Consider the following 21,713-nt stretch of genomic DNA (forward strand, 5'->3'; position numbering starts at 1 on the left):
CGTGGTCACGGGGGCCGCCGGGAAGTGTAGTCCGCAGGACTCAAGCATGAACGCGACGGGCGTGAGGATGGTGACCCGGAGCCGCAGCCGGGGCCCGGGGGCCGGGCCGCGGGGGGGTGGGGAGAAGGCCGCGCCGCTCTGGAGGGGAGAGGCGGCTGCAGGTAGTGCCGCGCCCGGATCGGAGCCTGGGGAGAAAAACCGGGGAAGGGGCCTGCAAGGGGCTGGGGACTGGGGGCTGGGATTCGGGGTCGCTCCCACGTGCGGCCCTGGCTCCCACCCTGCGCCCTGTTCCTAGGACACAGGGGCAGGGGTCCCCAGGGACTGGGTCCGGGCGCTCCCACCTCCCCCATTATCGTCCTGAACTGTCCCGAGATATTCCACTTGTGCCAAGCTAGCTGTGGGCCGACCAGCCTTATCCTCATAGCTGCTTCCCTCTCAGAGAGACCAGGTGCCGGCGGGCACGTGCAGCCGGAAGTCCTCCTTCCCGGCTGGCTAGCGGGTGCCTCCCGGGGGGCGTGGTCTCCGCTAGGTTTATCCTCGTAAGCATTAAGGAGCTAGGAACTGTGGGGTGAGCAAGACCCACAGGTCCCTGCAACGTGCCCTGCAGGGCGGCCAGAGGGGGGTTCTCATAGGCACCCAGTGAACTTAGGGGTAGTCCAGACAGGGAGCTCCACTGTGATACAAGCATGGCGGAAGCACTGGGGCAAGGAGCAGTCTGTGACAATGGCCGATAGGCAGGAGCTGTGATGCTGGGGTGGAGTTTGGAGTTCGCCGCGAGTACAAGGAAAGAGCAATGAGGAGACTTAAACAGAAGTGATGCAATCTGTTTTTGGGCCAGAAATTTCTCTCTGGAGCAGTGTGGAAACTAGATTGGGGGGGGGGCACCATGGCAGAGGCTGTTGGTAGAGTCCCCCTGTGCTAACGCAGAGTTGGTCAGGAAGGCAGTGGCGTAAGGAGGGCTGAGTCGTCAAAGTGTGGCCTGCAGAGGCCAGAGCACCCCCGCTGCGGTAGATGGTTGTGGAGTGAATGATGCTGGGTGAGTAGCAGGTAGGGGACCACCCACACCCCACCCTCACCTGTGGCCCCTGCTGAAGGCTCGGAATGGCACTATTTGCAGAAGGAAGGAAGAGCCCCAGCCCTTCGAGGCATCGGCGGAAGACACAAAAACTGAATGTGGCCTACGATCGCGAGGAAGAAGACACCAAACCCCCCAGGGCACCAAGCTGGGAGCCCCGGGACTGGCGGCAGCAGCTGCTGAACATCCGCGCCATGAGGAGTGGGAAGGATGCACCTGTGGACTGGCTGGGGGTTGAGCACTGCTACGACTCCGACGCACCCCCAAAGGTAGGCCGGGGCCCCAGCCGCCTGGGGACACCCTTCTGGACGAGACGCCTGCTTCCTCTCAGGCCTCGGGCGGGGCACAGCCTGACACGTGGCAGCTCGTGGCTGACGCCCTCACCTGCAGGACCTGGAGCGCCGGCCGGCATCACCTGCTTCATTGGTGGCCGCTCAGCAGGCCAGGACTACCTGTGCCCGGGCCTTCCTGCTCCGTCTCCTGCCAGCAGAGGCCCAGGCGCAGCAGGCCAGCTCGGTAGTGTTTGCTGAGAGTTCCTTCCACTTCATGGCCTGGAGCCTGATCCTTAGACGAACTCGCTTCTAATCCCAGCCCTGCTGCCAGGGACCTGGGTGCACGTAGTTGTTTGGGCTTCATCTGCTCACGTGTGACACAGATGGTGTTACTCACGAAGCAGTCACAGGCACACGTGCAGCCGTTGGCTGTCGAGCACCCATGTGCCAAGTGGGATTCTAAGCGCTGCGATCGTTCACTTAAACCTTCCAATGATCCTGTGAGGTAGATACCGTGGTTGTCCCCACGTCACATGTGAGAAAACAGAACAACGCCAGGCTGGACCCCGCATGCACTCGGTTGGCCAGGGTGGGTGGAAGGTGGATGCCCTACGGGTGGCCCAGGGTCACAGGTGGAGGTGGTACAGGGTTTGGCTGGGGCCCGGCCCACAGTGAGCGCCCAGGACCTGCCACTCCCCTGGTCCCTGTCACTGTGCAAGCAGGTGCGGAGGTACCAGGTGCTGCTGTCGCTGATGCTCTCCAGCCAAACCAAAGACCAGGTGACAGCGGGTGCCATGCAGCGGCTGCGGGCTCGGGGCCTGACAGTGGACAGCATCCTGCAGACGGATGACAGCACGCTGGGCACGCTCATCTACCCCGTCGGCTTCTGGAGGGTGAGCCCACCGGCCTGGAGGCTGGGGTGCCACCGGCCTGGGAAAGATGTCAGGAAGCTGAGGGGAGACCGTGGGGGTGCAGGAGGCCAGGTGGGGCATCTCAGGCCACGGGGAACTGGATGTGAGTTCCCGCTGGAGCCCCTGCCCCACTGACCAGCAGATGGACCCAGGGCTGTGGGGCCTCCCTCCTCGGCCTTTCCTGTTTGCAGCCCACCCCTTCCTTCCTCCACCTCCCCACCCAGCTGACTGGCGCTTCCTTTCCTCCCTGAGGCTACCCACCTCTCCCTTTGTTTACTCCAAGCCTCCCTGGAGTGCGTCACCCTCCTCTCTGGAGCCCCAGCAGGCCATGGAGCACTGGGTGGCGAGTGGGCGGATCTGTTGAAGGCAGCCAGGCGGGTGGGGCCGCTTCCCCTTGGCACTGGCGTGGGCCGCAGTTTTGTCAGATGGTTTTTAAATAGCCCTCTCCACTCAGGCACAGAATGGGAACCACCCAGCTGGCCTGGCGGCTGGAGGGGGAGCCCCAGGCTCCAGCCTTCCTTCCTGAAGGCCCAGGTGCTGCTGAGCCATGGCCGGCCCGCTTAGCCTACTTGGTTTCTGGGAGAATGACGGGGCAGGGGACCTGGGCTAGACCCCACACGCATGTCATTGGCCCAGGCGGGTGAGAAGCAGACAGGCTCATTCCCTCGGCTCGTTCTCACCTCCTGGCAGGATGATGCAGACAGGGGCCTCTGAGGGTGTCTTGGGCAGGTGACAGGCAGCTCTGGGCACCTGTGGCTCTGCCTCGGGACTCCACTGTCCACTTCCAGGGCTGACCGCCCCTTCCACCTTTCAGAGCAAGGTAAAGTACATCAAGCAGACCAGTGCCATCCTGCAGCAGCGCTATGGCGGGGACATCCCAGATTCTGTGGCAGAGCTCGTGGCACTGCCAGGCGTTGGACCCAAGATGGCACACTTGGCCATGGCGGTGGCCTGGGGCACCGTGTCAGGCATCGGTGAGTGGCATACACCCACAAGGAAGGTGGGGCAGGGTTAGCTGCCATCGGGGCTCCCCACGTCCTGTGATCTGCAACCCCAGCTCATGTCTCCTCACCCCCAGCTTAGCCCAAAGGGTCAGAAAGATGTTTCCAGCACTGAGCTGGGCCTGCCTTGCCTGTAGATGGGTACTCATGGGAGGAGATCCTATGTGCTGAGCACCTACTGTGTGCTGGGCTCTGAGAGGCCCAGGGGACGGACTCAAGGTCTGTGCGTGGCATTGTCGGAGCTGGCTTAGTCTGGGGCAACTGAGCAGACTTCCTGAGGCGGTGATAACTCAGTCAAGAGCTGAGGAGTGAGGTGGGGCTGGCTAGGCAGAAGGAACAGCATCCACAAAGCCGTCAGATGGGAGAAAGACCAGTAGGAGGCTCAAGACCGGGCACCGGCAGGGGAGGCACGGTAAAGGCAGGGGGAGCCTGGGGAAGGAGAAAGGGCTGGGGATACAGGGAGGAGGAGCTGGGGGGGGGGAGCCCCTCCTGGAATCCATTTCCTGACATTGGTGGCCCTCCGAATGAAGACAGACCCCAGCTAGGGCGTTGCTAATGTTTCAGATCTTTACCCAGAGTGTTGGGGCTTCTGAGGCCAGGCAGCGGTAGCCTGGCCAGCCCAGAAACCAGGGCTTGACCTTGATTTCTCTGTGTGCCCCCACCCCGGGCTCCTCTGGAGCTCCTGCAGGAGCTGGGGAGGAGGTGGGAACTTCCCCAGCGCTTCCCCGGCTACTAAAGCCTGGTCCCTGGGGTGGGGACCCTTCTGAGCACTGCGCCCAGATGGAAGGGCAGCACAGGGCTGAGGGCCCTGACTGTGAAGTTAAGGCTGGAGACCCGGCAGCCCCAGAGACTGGCACTGGGCCAGGCAGGGGGCTAGGTCGGAGCCTCCCCACTCCCCACTACCCCCACAGGCTTCTGCAGCCGCCAGCCTCTCAACAGATACTTGAGCTTATCTTGACAGTGGCTGTCCTCAGCTGCCTGAGTCCCAGGAGGGGTCCCGCAAGTCTCCTGGGGGAAGGGCCCACAGCCCAGGCGACCCGACTTTGGGAGCAGCAGACACACCAGGAAGAAGTGTCGGATGTCACCTTTTCTGGTTGTCTGTGGGCATGGCCACCTGTAAGGAGAAACTGGGAAGGGGAGGCCTCTGGGTGACAGGCGATGTGGTCACCTCTATGTTACAGAGGAGGAAACTGAGGGTTGGTAACCCACCAGTGCGACCCCTATGCCTGTGTGCTCTCCCTGTGCTCCCAGGGTGCCCTCCGTCAGGGTCTGGGGAGGGCCTGAGCCTTTTTCCAGACTATCGGTAGCCGGGGGGGAAGGGAACAGATGTGAGACTCACTTTCTCTTTTGCGAAGTAGAGAGAAGGCGGGGACGGCCGCTGGCAGGAAAGAGGAAGCCCCCGTGAGCAGGTGCCCAGGCCAAGCCCTGGGGTGGACCAAGCCAAGCCCTGGGGTGGAGCAGGGGCTGTGGCCCAAGTAGATGACAGCTGCAGGTGGCCTGGCCACACTCCCTCTGTCCCGACCCTGCAGTGGCAGGTGCATGGCTCTGTGCATGGCTCTGTGGCTCGGGACCTCGAGCCAACCCTCTGGACCCAGCTGTGACCACCCGGCCTGGCGCCCACAGCCGGTGCCTAGACCAGGAGGCACTGCTGCACCCCAGATGGAGGGCCCAAGCCCTGTGGCTCAAGCCGCTGACCCGCCCTCTGTGCAGTTCTGGGCCCTGCATGGAAGCCCAGGGCCAAGGTGGGCCCGGGGCTCTGGGCAGGGACTGGGGCCGTCGGGGCCGGCAGGCGTGCCCTGTGCTAAGCAGGTCCTGTCTGCAAGCAGCGGTGGACACGCATGTGCACAGAATTGCCAACAGACTCGGGTGGACCAAGACAGCAACCAATTCCCCGGAGAAGACTCGTGCTGCCCTGGAGGAGTGGCTGCCCCGGTGCGGCAGGGTAGGGGCAGGCAGGGCTCCCCTCAGTCAGCCGCCCTTGCTGACGCCCCCCTCCACCTTCACAGGGAGCTGTGGGGCGAGATCAACGGACTGTTGGTGGGCTTCGGCCAGCAGACTTGTCTGCCCGTCCACCCACGCTGCCAGGGCTGCCTCAACCGGACGCTGTGCCCGGCCGCGCGGGGCCTCTGAGGACCATGGTGCTTCGGCCCCGGACGCCGTTCTGGGTAGTGCGCTGCGTGCCTTTGCTGGGGAGCCCCAGCCTGTTTGTAATAAAGCTTGGGAGTTGTTTGCAGTTGGGGTCTGAGTTTTTTGTTTTGGTTTTTTTTTTAAAGTTTATTTATCTTGAGAGAGAGCACAAGCAGGGGAGAGGCAGAGAGAAGGAGAGACAGAATCCCAAGCAGGCTGCTTGCTGGCACAGAGCCTGATGCAGGGATTGAACTCACAAACTGCAAGATCATGACCCGAGCCGAGGTCAAGAGTCGGGACGCTTAACCGACTGTGCCACCCAGGTGCCCCCGGGGGTCTGGCTGTTTTACCCCAGGGGTTTGGGGACAGACTGGGAAGCACGTGCAGGAGCTGTGTTGCCTCTGCTCTGGTGTCTGCACTGGGCTGCCTGGGAGGCTGGAATGAGGATGTGACAATCCGGGCTCTGTACTGGGTTGGGGGAGCGGTGGCGATGACGGATGTGCAGGAGTCAGAGGAGATGGGTCGTGGGAGCCAGCTGCAGCCAGCTGCTGGAAAACCCGCTGGAGACCTGGGCCTCCTCCCTCCTGGGACACACGCCCCCCTCCTGAACTTGTGCACTCTGACAGCCCTCTGCCAGGAGGCCCTGCCCTGTGTTTACAGAGCCACCCAGCCTCCAAAGTAACACCAATAGGCCCAGGCTGGAAGCCACAGGGCATGAGACCCGACCTGTGTGTACCTGCAGGGGTGGCACCAGGGCAGAGGGAGCGCAGGGAGTGTCAAGGACCTGGGAGGCACTGAGGGCAACTTGCTGGGGGAGGGGCAAGGGGGAGGCTGACAAGAGCCCCAGAGTGTACCAGTGAAGGGGGGGGGGTGGGTACAGGGAGCTGAGACGGGTCAGGCTTGGCCGCCTGGCGGATACAGTGGAAAGAGGCTTAGGAATGGGACCCCGCTTCCAGCAGCTGAGACGAGTTTCCCCAGGGCCGCTGCCCAGACCACAGCCCCCCACCCGCAAGCAAGGGCTCAGGAAGGACAGAGGCGGCCAAGGGTCTGCGGAAGGCCTGTTTATTCCGAGGGCGCGCATGCGCTATGGCTTACAGGGCAAACAGCAATATCGGTCGGGTTCAGAGCAGGGAGGAAAGGGAGAGCGGGTGGGGTCTCCTGGGGGCAGGCAGGCTTTCCCCCAGCCTCAGGGCTGTGGCGCAGGGACAAGAGGCCTGTCCAGAGGCCACCCTCTTCAGGGACACGGGGCCTCTATCCTCGGGCCCCTGGGAGCCCAGGCCCTGTGCCCTAGACCAGTTCAGCGGGGACATGGGAGGCCTGGCTTAGTGACCCCCCCCCACAGCAGGGACGGGGCAGAGGGGCAGCTCCTACAGCCACATCTGGCCTCCCAGCCTCACCTTGGAGCCCCCACACTCACAGCCCGGTCCCCCTCCATCTCTCTGTCCCTGAACGTGCCCGGGACTCCCAGTTCAGAGGACTGCTGTTGAGGAGTGGGGAGGACGTGGTTTGCAGAGAAAGGTTTGTTTTATTGCAATTACTTAGAGAGCGCGTCCTAAGGGAGTGGGGGTGGGGGCGGGGGCGGGACTCTGGTATTAAGTGGAAACATGTGTGGAGCTGGAGCTCTGTGTTTTTTTTTTTTTCTTTCTTTTTTGGAAGAAAAGCAAAAACAAAAATTCCTTTAAGTCAGCAGGCCCGGGCAGAGCAGCAAGGGCCGGGCCACGGTCGCCACTGCCTCTCCCTCTCCCTCTCTCACATCTGGCAGGCGGGGGCGGCGGGGGCGGGGGGGCCCTCTCCCCTCTCCCCTCTCCAGCACCCAGCAGGTAGGGGGGCCGGACGGGGCGCACTGGGGCGCACATTGGTTCCTGGATAGCGGTGGGCCCAGCACGGCTTCAAGGGGGTGAGGAGGCACCCCCTCCAGTCCACTGAGGCCTGGGGAACTCGGGGCTGGGCCCGTGCGGGGAAGAGGCCGGGTCACCGGCAAACAGGCGGGGGGGGGGGAGGGGGGGGCTCAGAAGTTGCTGAAGATCTCGCGCTTCCGGTTCCAGTCCATCTGCGGTGCCCGCTTGTTGACCCGGGTGGCTCTCGCCTTCTCCTTGGCCTCGGCCGCCGTGGGGCTCAGGTGGAGGCCACTCTCCTGAAAGGGGTCACGTTTCCAGGTGCTGCTGTCCTGGGGGCAAGCGGAGTGGGCAGGTGGCCAGAGTGAGCCCTGGACCCGAGCCCTCAGTCAGGTTACCCTACCCAGGGAGCTCACACCAGAGGCCTGCCGATGGGGCCGGGGCGGCAGGCCCAAGAGGGCTTCCTGGAGGTGATGACCCCACTGCCTAGGCCGACAGCTCCACAAACACCCACCCCCAAGGCCTCTGACCCCCCCAGCGTGTGATCGCAGCAGTGGAGACGGGCAGGCACTTGCTACCTCAGTGTCCTTGTCTAAGCCAGGCAGATCACTTCGGGACGAACACGCCGAGCCACCATTGAGCTGGGAAACCAAGGGCAAGGCGTGGCTTCAGGGACCCTGCCCAGGAGCCCGTGCACACACACCCGCGCGCACGCGTGCCTACACGCACGTCAGAGCCGCACTCATGCTTCCGCTTGGCGGTAGGCACGGAGCCTCTACTGTGCTGCAGGCCCAGCCCGGGCAGGACGCTGGACAGCCAGCGGTGAGCGTGCAGGTGGCCTGGCCCTGGCCGGCTCAGGACAGGAATCACCCCCAGGAGCATCACCTGGGGTGAAACCAGGGGCTGCTTCCCAAGGAGACGCTGAGTGTGACTCCAGGTCGCCAGCCAGCAGTGGGCAGAGGGAACGGCACAGCCAGGCGCCCCACGGAGCCGGGGTGTGGCTGGCCCAGGACAGGCCCCACGACGGACGTCAAAGCTACGAGGGGTTGGGCAAGAGTGAGCCCCACGATCGTACCGACACAAGCAGACCTCGAGCTGGGGGGGGGGGGAGGGACTCTGTCCAGCCTGTGGGTCCCCAGAGGCCCCCACTGGGGTCTCCTGTGCCCACCCTGTCCGCTCCCGGCCTCTCACCTGGGCAGGGCTGGTCCCGTTGGTGACGGGTGACGGCAGTGGACCTGTGGGGACAGTGTGTCAGAGGCTGCCCAGCCCCCCACGCTCTACCACGTCCCCAGGCAGTGGCCCACCTTCCACATGCTCCTCGGTAGGTGTGACCCGTAGCCGCCTGAAGTGCTCGTCCGTCTCAGGGTCCACCACCAGCAGCCGGGCCTCGTCCTCTCGCGCCTTGATGCTGGAGACCACCTCCGCGTGGCGCAGCCCCTCCACATTCTGCCCGTTCACCTGCGACCAGCAGCACGGGGTCAGCGCTGCCTGAGGTCAGGCCCCCAAAGGCCCCCTGAGCCACCTGGCCAGGTGTGGCATCAAATATTCATCAACGTTGTCACCAGCCGTGGCAGCAAGAGGAATCCCAGCTCAGGTTCCCAGCATGTTCCCTCCTCCAGCAAGGACCTCCCTGCCCAGACACACACGCAGGGGACACGGGCCAGAGACACACTCGGGGTGGGGGACGCGGGCCCAGACACACACTCAGAGGACAGGGGCATAGACACACACACGTGTGTGTGTGTGTGTGTGTGTGTGTGTGTGTGACAGGTACCTCGATGAGTCGGTCCTGGGCGCGGAGGCCGGAGTGAGCAGCAGGCGAGCCCGGGTCCACAGAGCGGATATACTGTCCCGGCCGGGACTTGTCACTGTGCAGGTTGAACCCGTAGCCTTGGGGGCCCTTTCGCAGGTGGCAGAGCCGAGGGCGTAGCTCCCTGGGGGGTCCAGTGACATCCTGCAGGCACAAAAGACCAGGCTCCGCACTGCTCTCCCACCCCCCTTGAAGCCACCGACCCGGCCCCCAAGGCCTCTGGGCCCCAGTATGCAGCTGCAGGGGAGGTGGGCCAGAGGGATCCCCAACCCCACACCCAGCGGCCCCAGGTCTCAGGGACAAATAGTGCACCCGTGCCTGCCCCTGCCCCCTTAGGCTGCCTGTGACCGAGCTCCAGCCGCAGGTCCTAAGCAAAGCCTCAATTTCCAGATCCAAAAACAACTTCAGGACCAGGGGCTTTGCAGGGGTGCTGACAGAGTCAGCTGAAGGGCAGCGGAGAGCACAGGTGAGGGTGGTAGAAACCAGGTGAGATAGCTGCCACTCGTGACAGTGTCCTGGGGCCACTGTCCCTGGAGGCCCTGCCCGTGCAGCCCCTCCCCACCCCCTCCCCGAGTGCCGGGCTGACGTTGTCTGTTCTCCCAGCGGCCTCCATAGGCCAGTACGATGTGTTTGCTTTCACATTCCAGAGCAAGCTGCGGCCACCCCCACCCCCACGGGGCCCAGAGACAGGGCACACGGGCTGCAGCCAAAGCCAAGTGAGAAGGCCAAGGGTGGGACCTGCCCTCCTACCCTCCCAGCCAGAACACAGAAGGCCACTAGTGCCCCCAGAGTCCCCCCACCCTGCCTCTGACAACCCAGGGCCTTGCCTCGCTTTACCTCTGGCATCCTGCAGCAGGGCTCCGGGTCAGGGGCCGTGCAGGCAGGGGCCGGGCCCCAGGACCCCCACCCAGCCACAGCCTGGGGCAGTGACCGCAGTGCCGAGTGGCTAGCGGCTGACGGTGCTCAATTAAACATGGCCGGTGGCCGGAGTGCGCGGGCGGGCAGGCAGCTCAGGTTTCCCGGGACGCCCAGGACGCCCGGGACTCGAGTGTGCCTGCAGGTCAGTGTGTGCAGGGTGGGGGTGCTCCCGGGGGCCCCTCCGTTACCCTCCACCTACCCTTGCCCTCAGGGAAGGTCTCCAGGCTTTGGGCACCTGCCTCTTGCAGCCCAGGCCACCCCCTGACCACTCCAGACCCCAGGCCCGTGAGCTTGTTCCAAGTCTCAAACCTGACTGTGAGTGCCCTAACCTGCTAGTCGGCCCGGCTGGAGGACTGAGTACAGCTTTTATCACAGGGCAGGTGCCCTGCCCAGGCTCCGGGGCCCCCTGCTTGTCCCAAACACCCTCTTCCTGCCCAGCCTGCACCCCTCCTCTGGGACCCCGGTCCCCCAAGCCTGCCCAGACATGCCCTCCGGATCCCCACTGCAGGCCACTACCTGGCCCCATGACCCCAGGAACTCAAACAGGGCTACAGTTCCTTGGTCCCAGGGCTTGGGCTGGGCAACATGGGCAGAACGTATGGGCGTGAGACCCCCAAGTTCTCCAGGGCCCTGTCGCACAGACTCATCCGCTCTCCCAGACACACCTGGAAGTGCCCGTCCCTTGCGGGCTGTCAGAGCAGAGAGGCCCTGAGGCTGGCTGGTCCGGAGCAGGGCCAGGGCCAGGGTTACGCACATTTCGCAAGTGCACATGCAGAGGCACGCGGTCAGAGACGGGACATCTAAACACACACGGCTCACAAACACGCTACCCAGCGACACGTGCGTGCGAGGACAGCCCAGCCCCCTTGGCGCTACAGACTCTTCTCACGCCCTCCACAGCGACCTCCCTGGCAGGTCTCTCAAGGCCCCCAAACAGGAAGCAGGACTGCGGGAGCATCTGGGGCCACTACGCCAGGCTGAAGTCACATCCGGGTTTGGGACCATCCTGGCCATCTCCCTGCCTCAACCCGGCTCGGCCACAGCTCACCACACCAGCCAAGAGGCTTCTCCTGAAGTCTTGCCTAAATTCCCCTCTTGGATCCAGGGACCAACAAACCCGGCACCGGACCCTCCAGTTGAGAGGCTGGGACGCGGGGGACCAGGCGGCGGAGAGGCCCCAAGGAGAGGCCCCGAGAAGAGAAGAGAAGCAGCAGGTCAGGAGGGGGCGCAGGCAGGCCCTAGCGCATTGCTCAAATTCCTCACTGCCTGTCCTGGCTCCAAGCACTTCCTGCCGCCTCCCAGCCAGGCCCTCGGGCTCCCACGGGCTCCCACGGGCCCCTGGCCGGGCAGCCCAGAGCTGGACAAGCCCTGGTCTCACAGCCCAGCCCGCGACCAGACAAAGAAGCTGGCATGGGGGTATACCCCCGGAGCTGAGCTGTGCCCCCTCCCCCCACATGGTGACTCACCAGCCCTAGCAGAGAAGGGCCCCCATTGTTGCTCTGGGTCCAGCCGGCTTGCACCAGGGGGCCCCAAGTGCCCTCTCCTGACCCTGGGGGACATGGGCTAAGCTGGTTGCCGGGGTCCTCTTGGTCCGCGCTGCCCCCACCCAGCCCCCACCCAGCCTGACCTGCACAAGCCCCCAGGATGGGCTCTGTGGAGGGGCTCCTGGAGCTGGGGCTGCTGCTGTGGCATCCCGAGAGCGGGCCATGGGAGGCAGGACAGAGTGACAGGCAATAAGCGTCCAGCTGGAGAGGCCTGAGCTCTCTGGCCAGCCCAGGCCACCACCCCATTTATCCACCTCCCACTGTGGGCCCCCGGCTCCCCAGGGAGGGGTGGGGACAGGGGCACTGAGTCACTTTGGGGAGCAGGGTGGTGGCTAGGTTCCCCCTCCCATGCTCGGGCCCCAGCTAGGCACCCCCTACTGGCTAGCTTTCAGTCTCAAGAAAGGAAGGAAGGAAGCTGCTGGAAGGCCCTGCCCTGCTCCCAGGACCCGAGGCTGGGGGGACAGGGAGGCAAGGGAGGGGACCCCGGCGCCAGAACGGAAGACAGAACAGAGCCCTCTGGTAGTTACCAGGTCCCATGCCGGGCCACCCCCTGAAGGACTCTCCCCCTTACTCACAGCCCCTAAGGGCCTCCAGAACAGGGGTGGGGGCCCGGGGTCTGTCACCACCTCCACGGCCCTGGTGCTGCGAGCCGTCCCGTCTGTTTGGGGGCTGTCCCCTATCGTCACGGTCGGGATCAGCTGCGCTGCAGCTGCAGGGCCACCCGAGCCTGGTCTGGCCGGGGCTGAGTCACCACCACCGACTAGGACCCCGCAGCACCCCAACGGGAGGGGCCGGCTGCATTAGTGGACGCCGCAGCCGGCATGGAGGAAAGGGAGCCATGACTCCCAGCTTGGCCCTAAGCAGACCGCATGAGTCCCACCTGGTCCCCCTGCCCCACTGCACAGGAGCCCTGTCGGAGCGTGGCCCCGTGTGTAAGCATCACCCTCCCAGGCACCCTGACAGCTAGTTAGTCCTGTGCAGGTCGGCCAGGGCCCGGCTCTTCCTTCTGACACTCTGAGCTCAACTGATCGGACACCGGGTCTCTGGCCGGGAGGCTGTGGGGGTACACCCTGTCCCCTGGGCCTCCCCTGACCTTCTGGACTCCCTGTCTCCAGGCCAGCCCCCACCACAGAGCCCCTGCCACTCAGGCCCCACTTTGTTCCTCTAAAAATACACCCAGAGGAAGCCCCCTCCTAGGGCTTCCTGTAGCTCCCAGAGCCTGAAATAGCAGAGGGGGAAGGTCCCACCCAAGGACAAGGTGCCTCGACACCCCACCCTCCAGATAAGGCCCGAGGGCGGATCTTTCCACAGGAAGGCGAATTCAGCGTTTGTGTCTAACTCAATGGATAAACGCCTAGGGGGAAGGGCACTTCCTCCTGAAGGTAAGATGCCCGAAGGAGGCCCTACTCCAACCGTAGGCCTGCAAGGCCAGGGGCCCGGGCCAGCCAGCGCCCCCTCCCAAAACCTCCTTGAAAGCACATACCTGACCCTGATGCCCCCTACTCGGGCCATGACCACCCCCGAGGGTTCACGCGCAGACCTGTGCGCATGCTGGCTTCCCACCTGAAAAGCCATCTGCCCCCCAGGACAGACACCGTAGCGTCTGGTCACCAACACCACCAGCTCACACAGGAGGCATGCGCACCCAGAAACCCTGCACACACAGAAACTTCAGATCTCACGCCACCTAGGGCAACTGGTTCTCAAAGTGGGATCTGGGGAAACCCCTGGGATTGGATCCCTTGAAGACATTTCCCTTGGGGCACCTGGATGGCTCAATCAGCTGAGCATCCGACTCTTGATTTTGGCTCGGGTCATGAGCCCAGGGTCGTGGGATCGAGCCCCGCGTTGGGCTCCGTGCTCAGATTCTCACTCTCTCTCCCTCTGCTCTTCTCCCCACCTCCTCTCAAATTCAAACAGACAAACATAAAAAGGGGTGCCTGGGCAGCTCAGTCCATTAAGCGTTGGACTCTTGGTCTTGGCTCGGGTCATGGTCTCACTGTGCTGACAGCACAGAGCCTGCTCGGGATTCTCTCTCTCCTTCTCTTTCTGTGCTCCTGCCCTGCACACACATGTGTTCTCTCTCTCTCTCTAATTAAAAGAGAGAGAGAAAGAGAGAGAGTTTTCTTTAAAAAAAAAGGCAAAGGGGGCATGAGGGACAACAACCTTGGGGCTTCAAGAAGGCGGAGTAAGCACGATGAGGCTCTTCCTCTCGGCCTCCCCCAGGGGGCCACCCCCAAGTTCTGCCACCCGGAAGGAGGTCCACACGCACGTTAATTCCAGCTCTTCCCTGGAGTGGAGGCAGGAAAGGAGAAGCACCCCAACCGCTGTAGACCCCAAGCTGAAGACTCAGCTTAGAGCATCCTCAGCTGTCCCCAACCATGCACCGCCCATGGGGAAGGACCAGCCCCTCCCTCCCAGGGCCTTCCCAGCACAAGCAGGCTCCTCAGACAGACAGACACCTGAGGCCAGCACAGAGCTAGGGACGCCCCCTCCTGGGGGACCTCTCCTCCCAGGCCCCCGGGCCCCTCGGCCAGGCTCAACAGAGTGACCTTTCCTAGGCCAGGTAGCTCTGATGGGCATCCTGGGGAAGAGGGTTGGCGATGGGGGGCCAGGGAACAGGGCCAGGCTGCCCTGACCCCACCTGGCTTAGAACACAGGCTGAGGGCAGAAAGAGTGGCCCCACGTAGCCAAGAGGGTAGTCTCCAAGGCCCCGGAGAGGGAGAAGAAGGGATGGAGACAGAGACTTCTGGAGGTGAGCGGAGGGGGAGACCGCCTGCCGTTAAGAGGCGGAGACGGCGGAACCTGCCATACCTTCTGGCCAGCCTTGGAGCCGACGCTGCCGGCACGTGCCCAGTCCGGCTTTGGCTCCCAGGGGTCGTGGATGGGCGGAAGCCCTCGGTGGGCCATCTCCTCAGTGCAGGTCAGCTGCCGCCTGCGGAGCTCCTCGTCCGTCTCCTTGTCCACCACCAGCAGCCGCGTCTGCGTTTCCACAGCCTTGATCCTCTGCACCACCTGGGGCGGGCAGGTTGGCGGGGAGCAGGTCAGCGGTCAGCACTCTGGGCAGCACATGGACGGTGGCACCACCCAGGGCTGGCCCAGGATCACGGGCAGGCGGCTGGCCTGCCAGCAGTGGGCGGCTGGACCGAGAGGCCCGCCGGCTCCGCCCTCCACCCCCGGGGGCTCAGGCAGCTCCCTCCCTCTTTACCCAGGACGCCCGACACAGGCTGCAAGGACTACAGGATCACTGCAGGGACTCGTCTCAGCCCAGGGTCCTGTCCGAGAAGGGCCAGGAAGCTGGATGAGGCAGCTGGTCTGGAAGGTGGTGCGTGGCTGAGCTTCAGGGTTTCAGTGTGTGTGCGCGTGTGCACGTTGCATGCGTGCATGTGTGTGTGCACGTGTGTGCAGGCATGCATCCATCTGCCTCAGGGTTTGCCTCTCAGTCTGGGTTTGAGGGAGCAAGGGGTCTCCCTAGGTGCCAGTCTTGGGGGGGGGTCTCTGCCCACTGCTGCTCTTTTCAGTAGTGGACCACGGACGTCTAAACTGCGGCCTTGGGGTGCCTGGGTAGCTCAGTCGGTGAAGCGTCCGACTCTCGGTTTCGGCTGGAGTCATGATCTCACGGTTTGTGTGAGTTTGAGCCCCTCAACGGGCTCATGCCAACAGCGCAGATCCTGCTTGGGATTCTCCCTCCCTCTCTGCCCCTCCCCCACTCATGCTCCCTGGCTCCCTCTGTCTCAAAATAAATAAACTTAAAAATAATAAGTAAGTAAACCCCTGCCTCTGAGCCTTCATTTGCCTCTGAACCATGGCCACGGACCTTTTCCTGCTGGACCTGCAGAGAGGGGAAGGCCTGGATTCCTGCGGCAAGGCCCTCGCTCGGGTACCCACACGCAACCTGGTAAACAGGGTTCAGACCCAGCAGGCGGAGGCCACCTGTGGGACAACTGTGACGCTATGGCCACCTGTGCGTCTATGTGGGTGCCCGCAAAGCATCTACATCATGTGGGTGACCATGGGGCATGCGTGCCAGGGTGTGCCCTGCAGGGAGACAGAGCAGTGACCACTGGGCATTGGGATGGGAAGGACAAAACCCCCACCCCCACCCCAAGTCTTGGGGGAGGGCAGAGAGGGTCCCGTCAGCTGCTCAGAAGTCATCGACAGATAGGAGGGTGTGAACCAGGCCCATCTTCCCCCCGGCCCCCCTCTGATCCTGCTCTCTTAGTGAGAGCGACAGGAGGACCCCAGCACCCTGCCACTTCCTGCCTGTGGGACCCAGACAAGACACACAATGTCCTCAAGCATCAGTGTCCTCATCTGTAGAATGGGAACTGTAACTGCCTCTCTTCCCTCCTGGGACAGCATGGGCCTGCGTATAAACTTAGAGATGGACCCCCAGAGGCCTGAGAGAAGCAGGTGCCCTTGGGGCAAGGGCGGCAGGGACTGTAAAACTGAGGCCAGATACCAGCTCTGCCAGCCCCTCCCTTGTTCCATCCAGCCAAGACCTCTGGCCCACACCCCCACCCTCCTTCAGCAAACTGCTTTATCCAGCTCACACTCTGGGTTAAAGACAGAACGGAGGCAGACAGATGGACAGACAAGGGCCCCAGGGGTAGACACAGCAGTTCAGCTGCCGGTCCAGCCAAGAAGCCATTTACTAATCTCTAGGCCCCAGGGCTAGCCACGCAGACAGGTCACAGACTCACAGGTGCTGGGGAGGACACAGAGAACCCTGAGCAGAAGGGGTGGAGGGAGGCTGGACTCAAGCCAGGTGACTCCCTGGCAAGGGGGGGATAGATCGTCCCCAGGAAGCAGAACTTGCAGAGGAGAGACCCTGCTTTCCCTCTGGCCCTCATCTCTAGCTGCAGGAGGCAGAGGGCCGGGGCAGTGGCCCCCGCAGGGCTGGGCAGCCTCCAACGAGACACCATCAGCCAGGACACACACGATAACTACACATATCCAGGCAGGTGGACACACAGGCTTGGACACACACACACACACACACACAGGCCTATATATTCACACATACACTGTCCAGCACCCAGAGCCCAGCTCACACACACACATTCCGGCATGCAGATCTGTCCACACATATACACCTAGGGGTACAGACCCGTATATTCACACACACAGTCCACACGTGCGCACGTGCACACACACACACACACACACTCGCTGATACAAGCACATACAGGTGTGCCCTTATTGTGACACCCTCTGTACACCCAGGCAGATGTGCACACACATGGGTGACCCCCAGAGGGACCTGTACACACACATACCCAGCTGTGTACACACGCACGTGTTGACACTCACAGAAAAACACTCAGGGCCCCCAGTTGCACCGAGACGCCCCCCAAGGTGACGGACGCCTCCATTCATTGCACACTGAGGCCCTAACAAGACTTAAGTGTCAGGGCCGAGGGCGAGGAGCCGCAGTGCAGGCCCCTCCCTGCCAGGATGCCCCCTCCGCGGTGCAGGACCGAGCTGCCTGAGGGGCAGAGGCGAGGAAGGAGGCCGGCGGCCTCCGTGGCCACTTCCCCCACCTCCTAGCCGGAGTCCACGCAGGGCCTTTGCGACCCCCTCGGGCCCCCGGGCAGGGCGCCGAGCCCTGGGGGCAGGCAATGCCGAGAGCGGCGGTCGTTGACGCCCCCCCCTTCCCCCCCGCCAGCTCGGGGAGGGGGCCCAGCGGGGCAGCGGGCCGGGGGCGGGGCGCGGGCACCCACCTGGTGATGCGTCTCGCCCTCCACGTTGACGCCGTTGACCTCGACCAGCCTGTCTCCGGCTCGCAGCGCGGCCGCCTCGGCCGGGGAGCCGGGCTCCACGCGCCGGATGAACTGCCCGCGGCGGCCCTTCTCGCCGTGCAGGTGGAAGCCGTAGCCGTGCTCGCCGCGGACCAGGCGGCACAGGCGCGGCCGCAGCGGCTCCGGTGAGGCCATGACGCCGGCTGCCCACCGGCCGGCCGCGGGCCGGCCACGGCGCTGACGCCTGCCGCGGGCAGGCAGGGGCGCGGGGGGCGGCGCGGAGGCGGCAGCGACGGCGCTGGGGACCCGGCGGCGCCCTCGGCTGCTCTCGCTCGGCTCTCGTCGACTCGGACTCGGGCTCCGGCTCCGGCTCCGGCTGCGGCGCCGCCCCCGCGCCCGCCCCTTCCCCGCCTCCTCCGTTCGGCCGCCCCCGCCCCGGCCACGGCCCTGCCTCGGCACCCCGCCAATCCCGGCGGAGGCTGCGGGGCCTAGGGACGCCCCCCTCGGTCTTGCCCCGACTCTGGACAGCCTCCCTGGCGCCAGCGCCTTTGCCTCCTGTTCCAGGGGCATTTATTGAGCACCTACTGTATGCGTGGCACCAAGGCGGGCTGTGGAGGTGGGGGGAGGAGTGGAGAAAGGGTCTTCAGGGTGAGGAACGGCACACAGCGGCCAGAGGGTAAGAACAAGAGCCACAGCTCTGCCCACCATCCTCAGGAAGTTTCCCCCACTACACACACACACACACACACACACACACACACAGACACCCCGGTGTCCCTGTGTCAGGATCCCTCCTGCACCCAGAGCTGCCCTGGCCCAACAGAGTCCCAGGATGGTCCAGAAGACAGAAAGAGGAGTTTGAAAGTGACAAGGCAGCAGCCCTTCCCTATATTCTGGAGGCTAGTGACTGGGCAGTGCCCTGGCCCTCCCAAGGAGACTGTGTGGACCTGTGCTGGGCACGTCCATTAAACATTACCCCCCACACTCCTCTCTTAGCCTGGGCCTCTCACTTGTGCCCCTGGTCATCCCAGGCAGAGATTAAATGTACTGAGGCCTTTGGCCTCTGACCTCTGGCTGGTGACCAGTGCTCACAGAAGCTGTTCCCAGGAGCTGACCCCTGTGATCTCTGCCCCAGCCCTCCCCTCCCTCTGTCCTTCTCCCCTAGCATCTAGCCGTCCCCAGCAGGAGTACCCCTTCCCCCAACCAGACAAAAATGACAACAGAAAACCATTTATGCTTTGTTGTGGCTCTGAGTACACTTTATCTGGAACAACCCCAGGGTGCAGATCAGGGAACCAAGTTCTAAAGAGGAATGAGACCCAGGCGAGGTTCCCTGGCTCCTCTTAGGGCAGGGCTGTGAGATGCCAAGTCCACACTTTACCACCGAGCGCTTCCCCAGCCTCGGATACAGGAAGACAGCTGAGCTGCAGGCTCCCCCTCAGCCTGCCCCTGCCCCTTCCCAGCCTGCCCAGCCCCCTGCACATACCTGGTTCCCCGGGCTGAGGCTTAACCAGCCCAGGCAGTTCCCCATGGGGACAGAGGCAGGCTCAGCTTGGGCCCAATGCTTGCTGCTCCTTCTCCCCTCTCCAGTGCCCTCAGCCTGGGCTCCCAGCCTCCGCCCGAGCACAGAGCCCTCCTCTGGGCAGCCTCCTGGGCTGCGGCCCCTTGGGTGTCCACACCCCAGCTGCTGCCCCTAAAAGCCACTTAGGCCAAAGCTGCATGGCTGCTTCCCCACCCCCACCTCTAAGTTCCTGGCTGATGCCGCCATAGGCGTCTGTCTGCTTTTCTGTCCAGAGGCTGCCTGTCTGGCCTGTGACTGGCCTCTCCGGACCCAACCTGGTGCTGCTGCTCCCGGTGGCTGTGAGGATGGGTGTGGCAGTGCTGTGTACTATATAGTATTCCTGATGGGGCTTAGGGGTCCCCCCATAGCAACCAGCACCAGCCAGGACCTGCCAGGCTGTAGCTTGGGGTCACACCAGCATCTAGGGAGGTGGCTGGATGGGAGCCCCCCAGGCTGGGGGCAGAGAAGGTAGGAACCCCTGGTCCTCCGGGTTGGGAAGCTTGGACATCTCCTCCCCCCCACCCCACCCCACCCACACACATAGGACAGACACTCCCGGGATCAGCCACTGGCCCTCACTGCCTCCCGCAGCCCAGGACTCAGCCAGTGAGTGACGATGGATGGGAACAGACCACCACGGGAGGGAGGCGGAATCAGGGGTGGGTGGTCATAGTCAGGGGCCAGGAACACCGCTTCACAGCATAACAAAAGGCAAGAAAGTAGAGTTAATAAGGGAGGTAGGTAACACCCCAGAATAAAGGAGAGCTGCAGGTTAAGTTCCAAAGGGGGAGCAGGAATGGGGAAGAGGAGCAGGGGAAGAATGGGGGCCTGACAACAGAGGCAGGGAAGACAACCCAGCTGCTCTCCTGGGCAAACTCTCCCATGCCCTTCCTCCAGCCTCTGGCTGAGAGAGAAAAGCGAGACAGAGAAACAAACCGAGGGAACAGCATGGACAAAGGCTCAGAAGAGCAGACAGAAAGGTGTTCAGGGGCTGTAAGCTGTTTGGGGTCTCTGGCGAAATGGGCCAGAGAAAGTGATCATCTAGGCTGGCAGCAGGGGGAGGTCAGGTGGGAGGTGATCCCCACGCCCCGAAGCCCTCATCCCACTCCTGCCACCTCGCCACACAGGCCTTGTGACAGGCGGAGACGGAGACCTTTCCCGGGGATTCCCTCCGCAGAGGGTCCGCCTGGGGTGTGGGTTGGCCTGGGGCTCCACTGGTGGGGAGGGGGCTTTCCTCCGAGCTCTGGCTACCTCCCAGGGGCAACGCCCCCAGCGATGGGCGGGGCCTGGGCCTGGGCGGGGACTCTGGGCTGTGGCAGTGGGCTGAGGCCTGGTCCCGAGCCAGAGGAAGGGTCGGGGGCCCGTCTGTGGGGTGGAGCCATTAGTCTGACGCCCCGGTAATGGCCCAGAGCTTCCCGGGCCGGCGCTGCCTCCCTAATGGGCATTAATGGCCCCAGGGGATGACAGGACCTCGCTTATGGCCTCCTCCCTCGGACTACGCCAGGCTTCTCTTCAGAGCTCGAAACTGGAGCAGGCGGGGGACCAGCGCGACGGAAACTGTGATGAGAACGAGAGACCCGGAGACGAGAAGGGGAGAGAAGGGGAGAGAAGGGGAGAACCGCGACGACCACCGAGGGAGGCAGCGCAGGAGCCCGCCCACCCGCTCTGGGCCCGCCCACGCCCCTGCTCCCAGGGAGACTGCAGCCCGAGAGAGCAGCCGCGCAGCGCCACCTGCTGGCTGTCGCTGGGATCGCTTCATCCGAGGGGCTGGCCCAGGCCCCGCCCCTCTGGCTCCGACTCGGTTCGGCCTCCCGGGCTGGGTGGAGATTAGAGCGGGAGCGACGCACTAGGGCTCCTTGTACTGCAGGGGCACGGGGGTGCACGTAGGTGGTGGGCAGGGAAGCTGGGCCTCTGCCAAGTCCCTAATCGGGGAGTTTCACCTTGGACCTGGCACCAACCTCTCTGGACTGGGGTACCTCCAGGCCTCGTGAAATCTAGCGTCTCACCAAGGGTTCCGGCACTTGTGACCAAACATTTACAGGCCACTTGGCACCAGGCGCTGCTGAGCACTGGGGAAACATCGCTTAGATCCAAGGGCAAGCCCAGGACTGGCACAGCCCTTGAGGAGGGCATTTAAACATGGCCTGAGGCCCCAGAGTCCTTCTTCAGGGTGGACCGTGGGGCTGTTCTGGAATCTGCCCAGAGTTCCTGCTCTCTGTGTGAGGGAGGGGAGGGAGCAATGAGACCGCGGGACAGGGCAGCCTTAGACTTTGTGCACGTGGCACATGGATTTCGTGCCATCAGTGGTGGAGAGCCCTTGAGGTGTTGTGCACAGGACACGCGTGTTGTGAAAGACCAAGTTTGGCAGGAGTGGACTTGGAGTGCAGAGAGTGTGTTGACCTGAGGAGTCAGGTGGCTGCCCCTCCCCTCAGTGCAGATCCTGGAATCAGAGTCAGTAAATTTAGGGGTTGGTCGGGGTGCCTGGGTGGCTCAGTCGGTTAAGCGTCTGACTTCGGCTCAGGTCATGATCTCGTGTCTTGTGACTTCCAGCCCCGCGTTGGCCTCTGTGTTGGCAGCACACCTCCTGGAGCCTGCTTCGGATTCTGTGTCTCCCTCTCTCTCTGCCCCTCCCCTGCTGTCTCTCTCTCTCCCTCAAAAATAAAAAACATTAAAAAATAAATAATAAATAAATAAATCCAGGGGTTGGTAAGAATTGGGAGGGTGGAGTAAAAAAGAGCACCCACGTTAGGGGACCACGTGGGGAGAAGGATGCATCCAGGAGATGAGGAGTTGCCAGTAAGGAGAGACGGGGGCTTCCAGAGGCCAAGGGGAATGTGGGGGCCAGTTCTAGGTGGGCCTGTCGAAGTTAGCTGGCCCAACAGGCATGGGACCACCCCTCCTCCAGTCCTTGCTGGGTG

General features: G+C 63.5%; 2 protein-coding genes across 6 annotated transcripts; one reads left to right on the forward strand and one right to left on the reverse strand.

Moving 5' to 3' along the window:
• Positions 1 to 6: 6 nt before the first annotated feature.
• On the forward strand, positions 7 to 5,492 carry NTHL1 (nth like DNA glycosylase 1). The gene is made up of 6 exons (XM_025916729.2): positions 7 to 161; positions 1,118 to 1,344; positions 2,070 to 2,240; positions 3,073 to 3,232; positions 5,086 to 5,191; positions 5,266 to 5,492. The coding sequence occupies exons 1-6, from the start codon at positions 47 to 49 to the stop codon at positions 5,387 to 5,389; spliced, it is 903 nt and encodes a 300-aa protein (XP_025772514.2). The 5' UTR covers positions 7 to 46; the 3' UTR covers positions 5,390 to 5,492.
• Positions 5,493 to 6,432: 940 nt separating this feature from the next.
• Positions 6,433 to 17,591, reverse strand: NHERF2 (NHERF family PDZ scaffold protein 2). Of its 5 annotated transcripts, none has more exons than XM_086691585.1 (7): positions 17,217 to 17,591; positions 14,308 to 14,508; positions 8,996 to 9,175; positions 8,526 to 8,679; positions 8,413 to 8,456; positions 7,797 to 7,862; positions 6,433 to 7,553 (listed from the first exon to the last, which is right to left on the reverse strand). In XM_086691585.1, exons 1-7 carry the CDS (start codon positions 17,427 to 17,429, stop codon positions 7,395 to 7,397), a joined length of 1,017 nt encoding a protein of 338 aa, XP_086547711.1. In that variant the 5' UTR covers positions 17,430 to 17,591; the 3' UTR covers positions 6,433 to 7,394. The 5 variants fall into 5 exon arrangements, with proteins under 5 accessions (XP_086547711.1, XP_086547712.1, XP_086547713.1 ...); XM_086691586.1 differs by having other exon boundaries at positions 7,800 to 7,862; positions 17,217 to 17,590; XM_086691587.1 differs by lacking the exon at positions 7,797 to 7,862 and having other exon boundaries at positions 17,217 to 17,590.
• Positions 17,592 to 21,713: the final 4,122 nt, after the last annotated feature.

This window comes from Puma concolor, chromosome E3 (genome assembly GCF_028749965.1).
Source record: "Puma concolor isolate L17-30 chromosome E3, mPumCon1.1.hap2, whole genome shotgun sequence".
NCBI lineage: Eukaryota > Metazoa > Chordata > Mammalia > Carnivora > Felidae > Puma > Puma concolor.

Coding starts and splice junctions, on each gene's coding strand:
- NTHL1 (XM_025916729.2), top strand. CDS start 47: ATGAACGCGACGGGCGTGAGGATGGTGACCCGGAGCCGCAGCCGGGGC. Junction 2,241..3,072: donor ACCCCGTCGGCTTCTGGAGG/GTGAGCCCACCG, acceptor TCCACCTTTCAG/AGCAAGGTAAAGTACATCAA. Junction 5,192..5,265: donor CTGGAGGAGTGGCTGCCCCG/GTGCGGCAGGGT, acceptor CCACCTTCACAG/GGAGCTGTGGGGCGAGATCA.
- NHERF2 (XM_086691585.1), bottom strand. CDS start 17,429: ATGGCCTCACCGGAGCCGCTGCGGCCGCGCCTGTGCCGCCTGGTCCGC. Junction 8,457..8,525: donor TACCGAGGAGCATGTGGAAG/GTGGGCCACTGC, acceptor CTGTCCCCACAG/GTCCACTGCCGTCACCCGTC. Junction 7,863..8,412: donor ACGGGACCAGCCCTGCCCAG/GTGAGAGGCCGG, acceptor TTGGTTTCCCAG/CTCAATGGTGGCTCGGCGTG.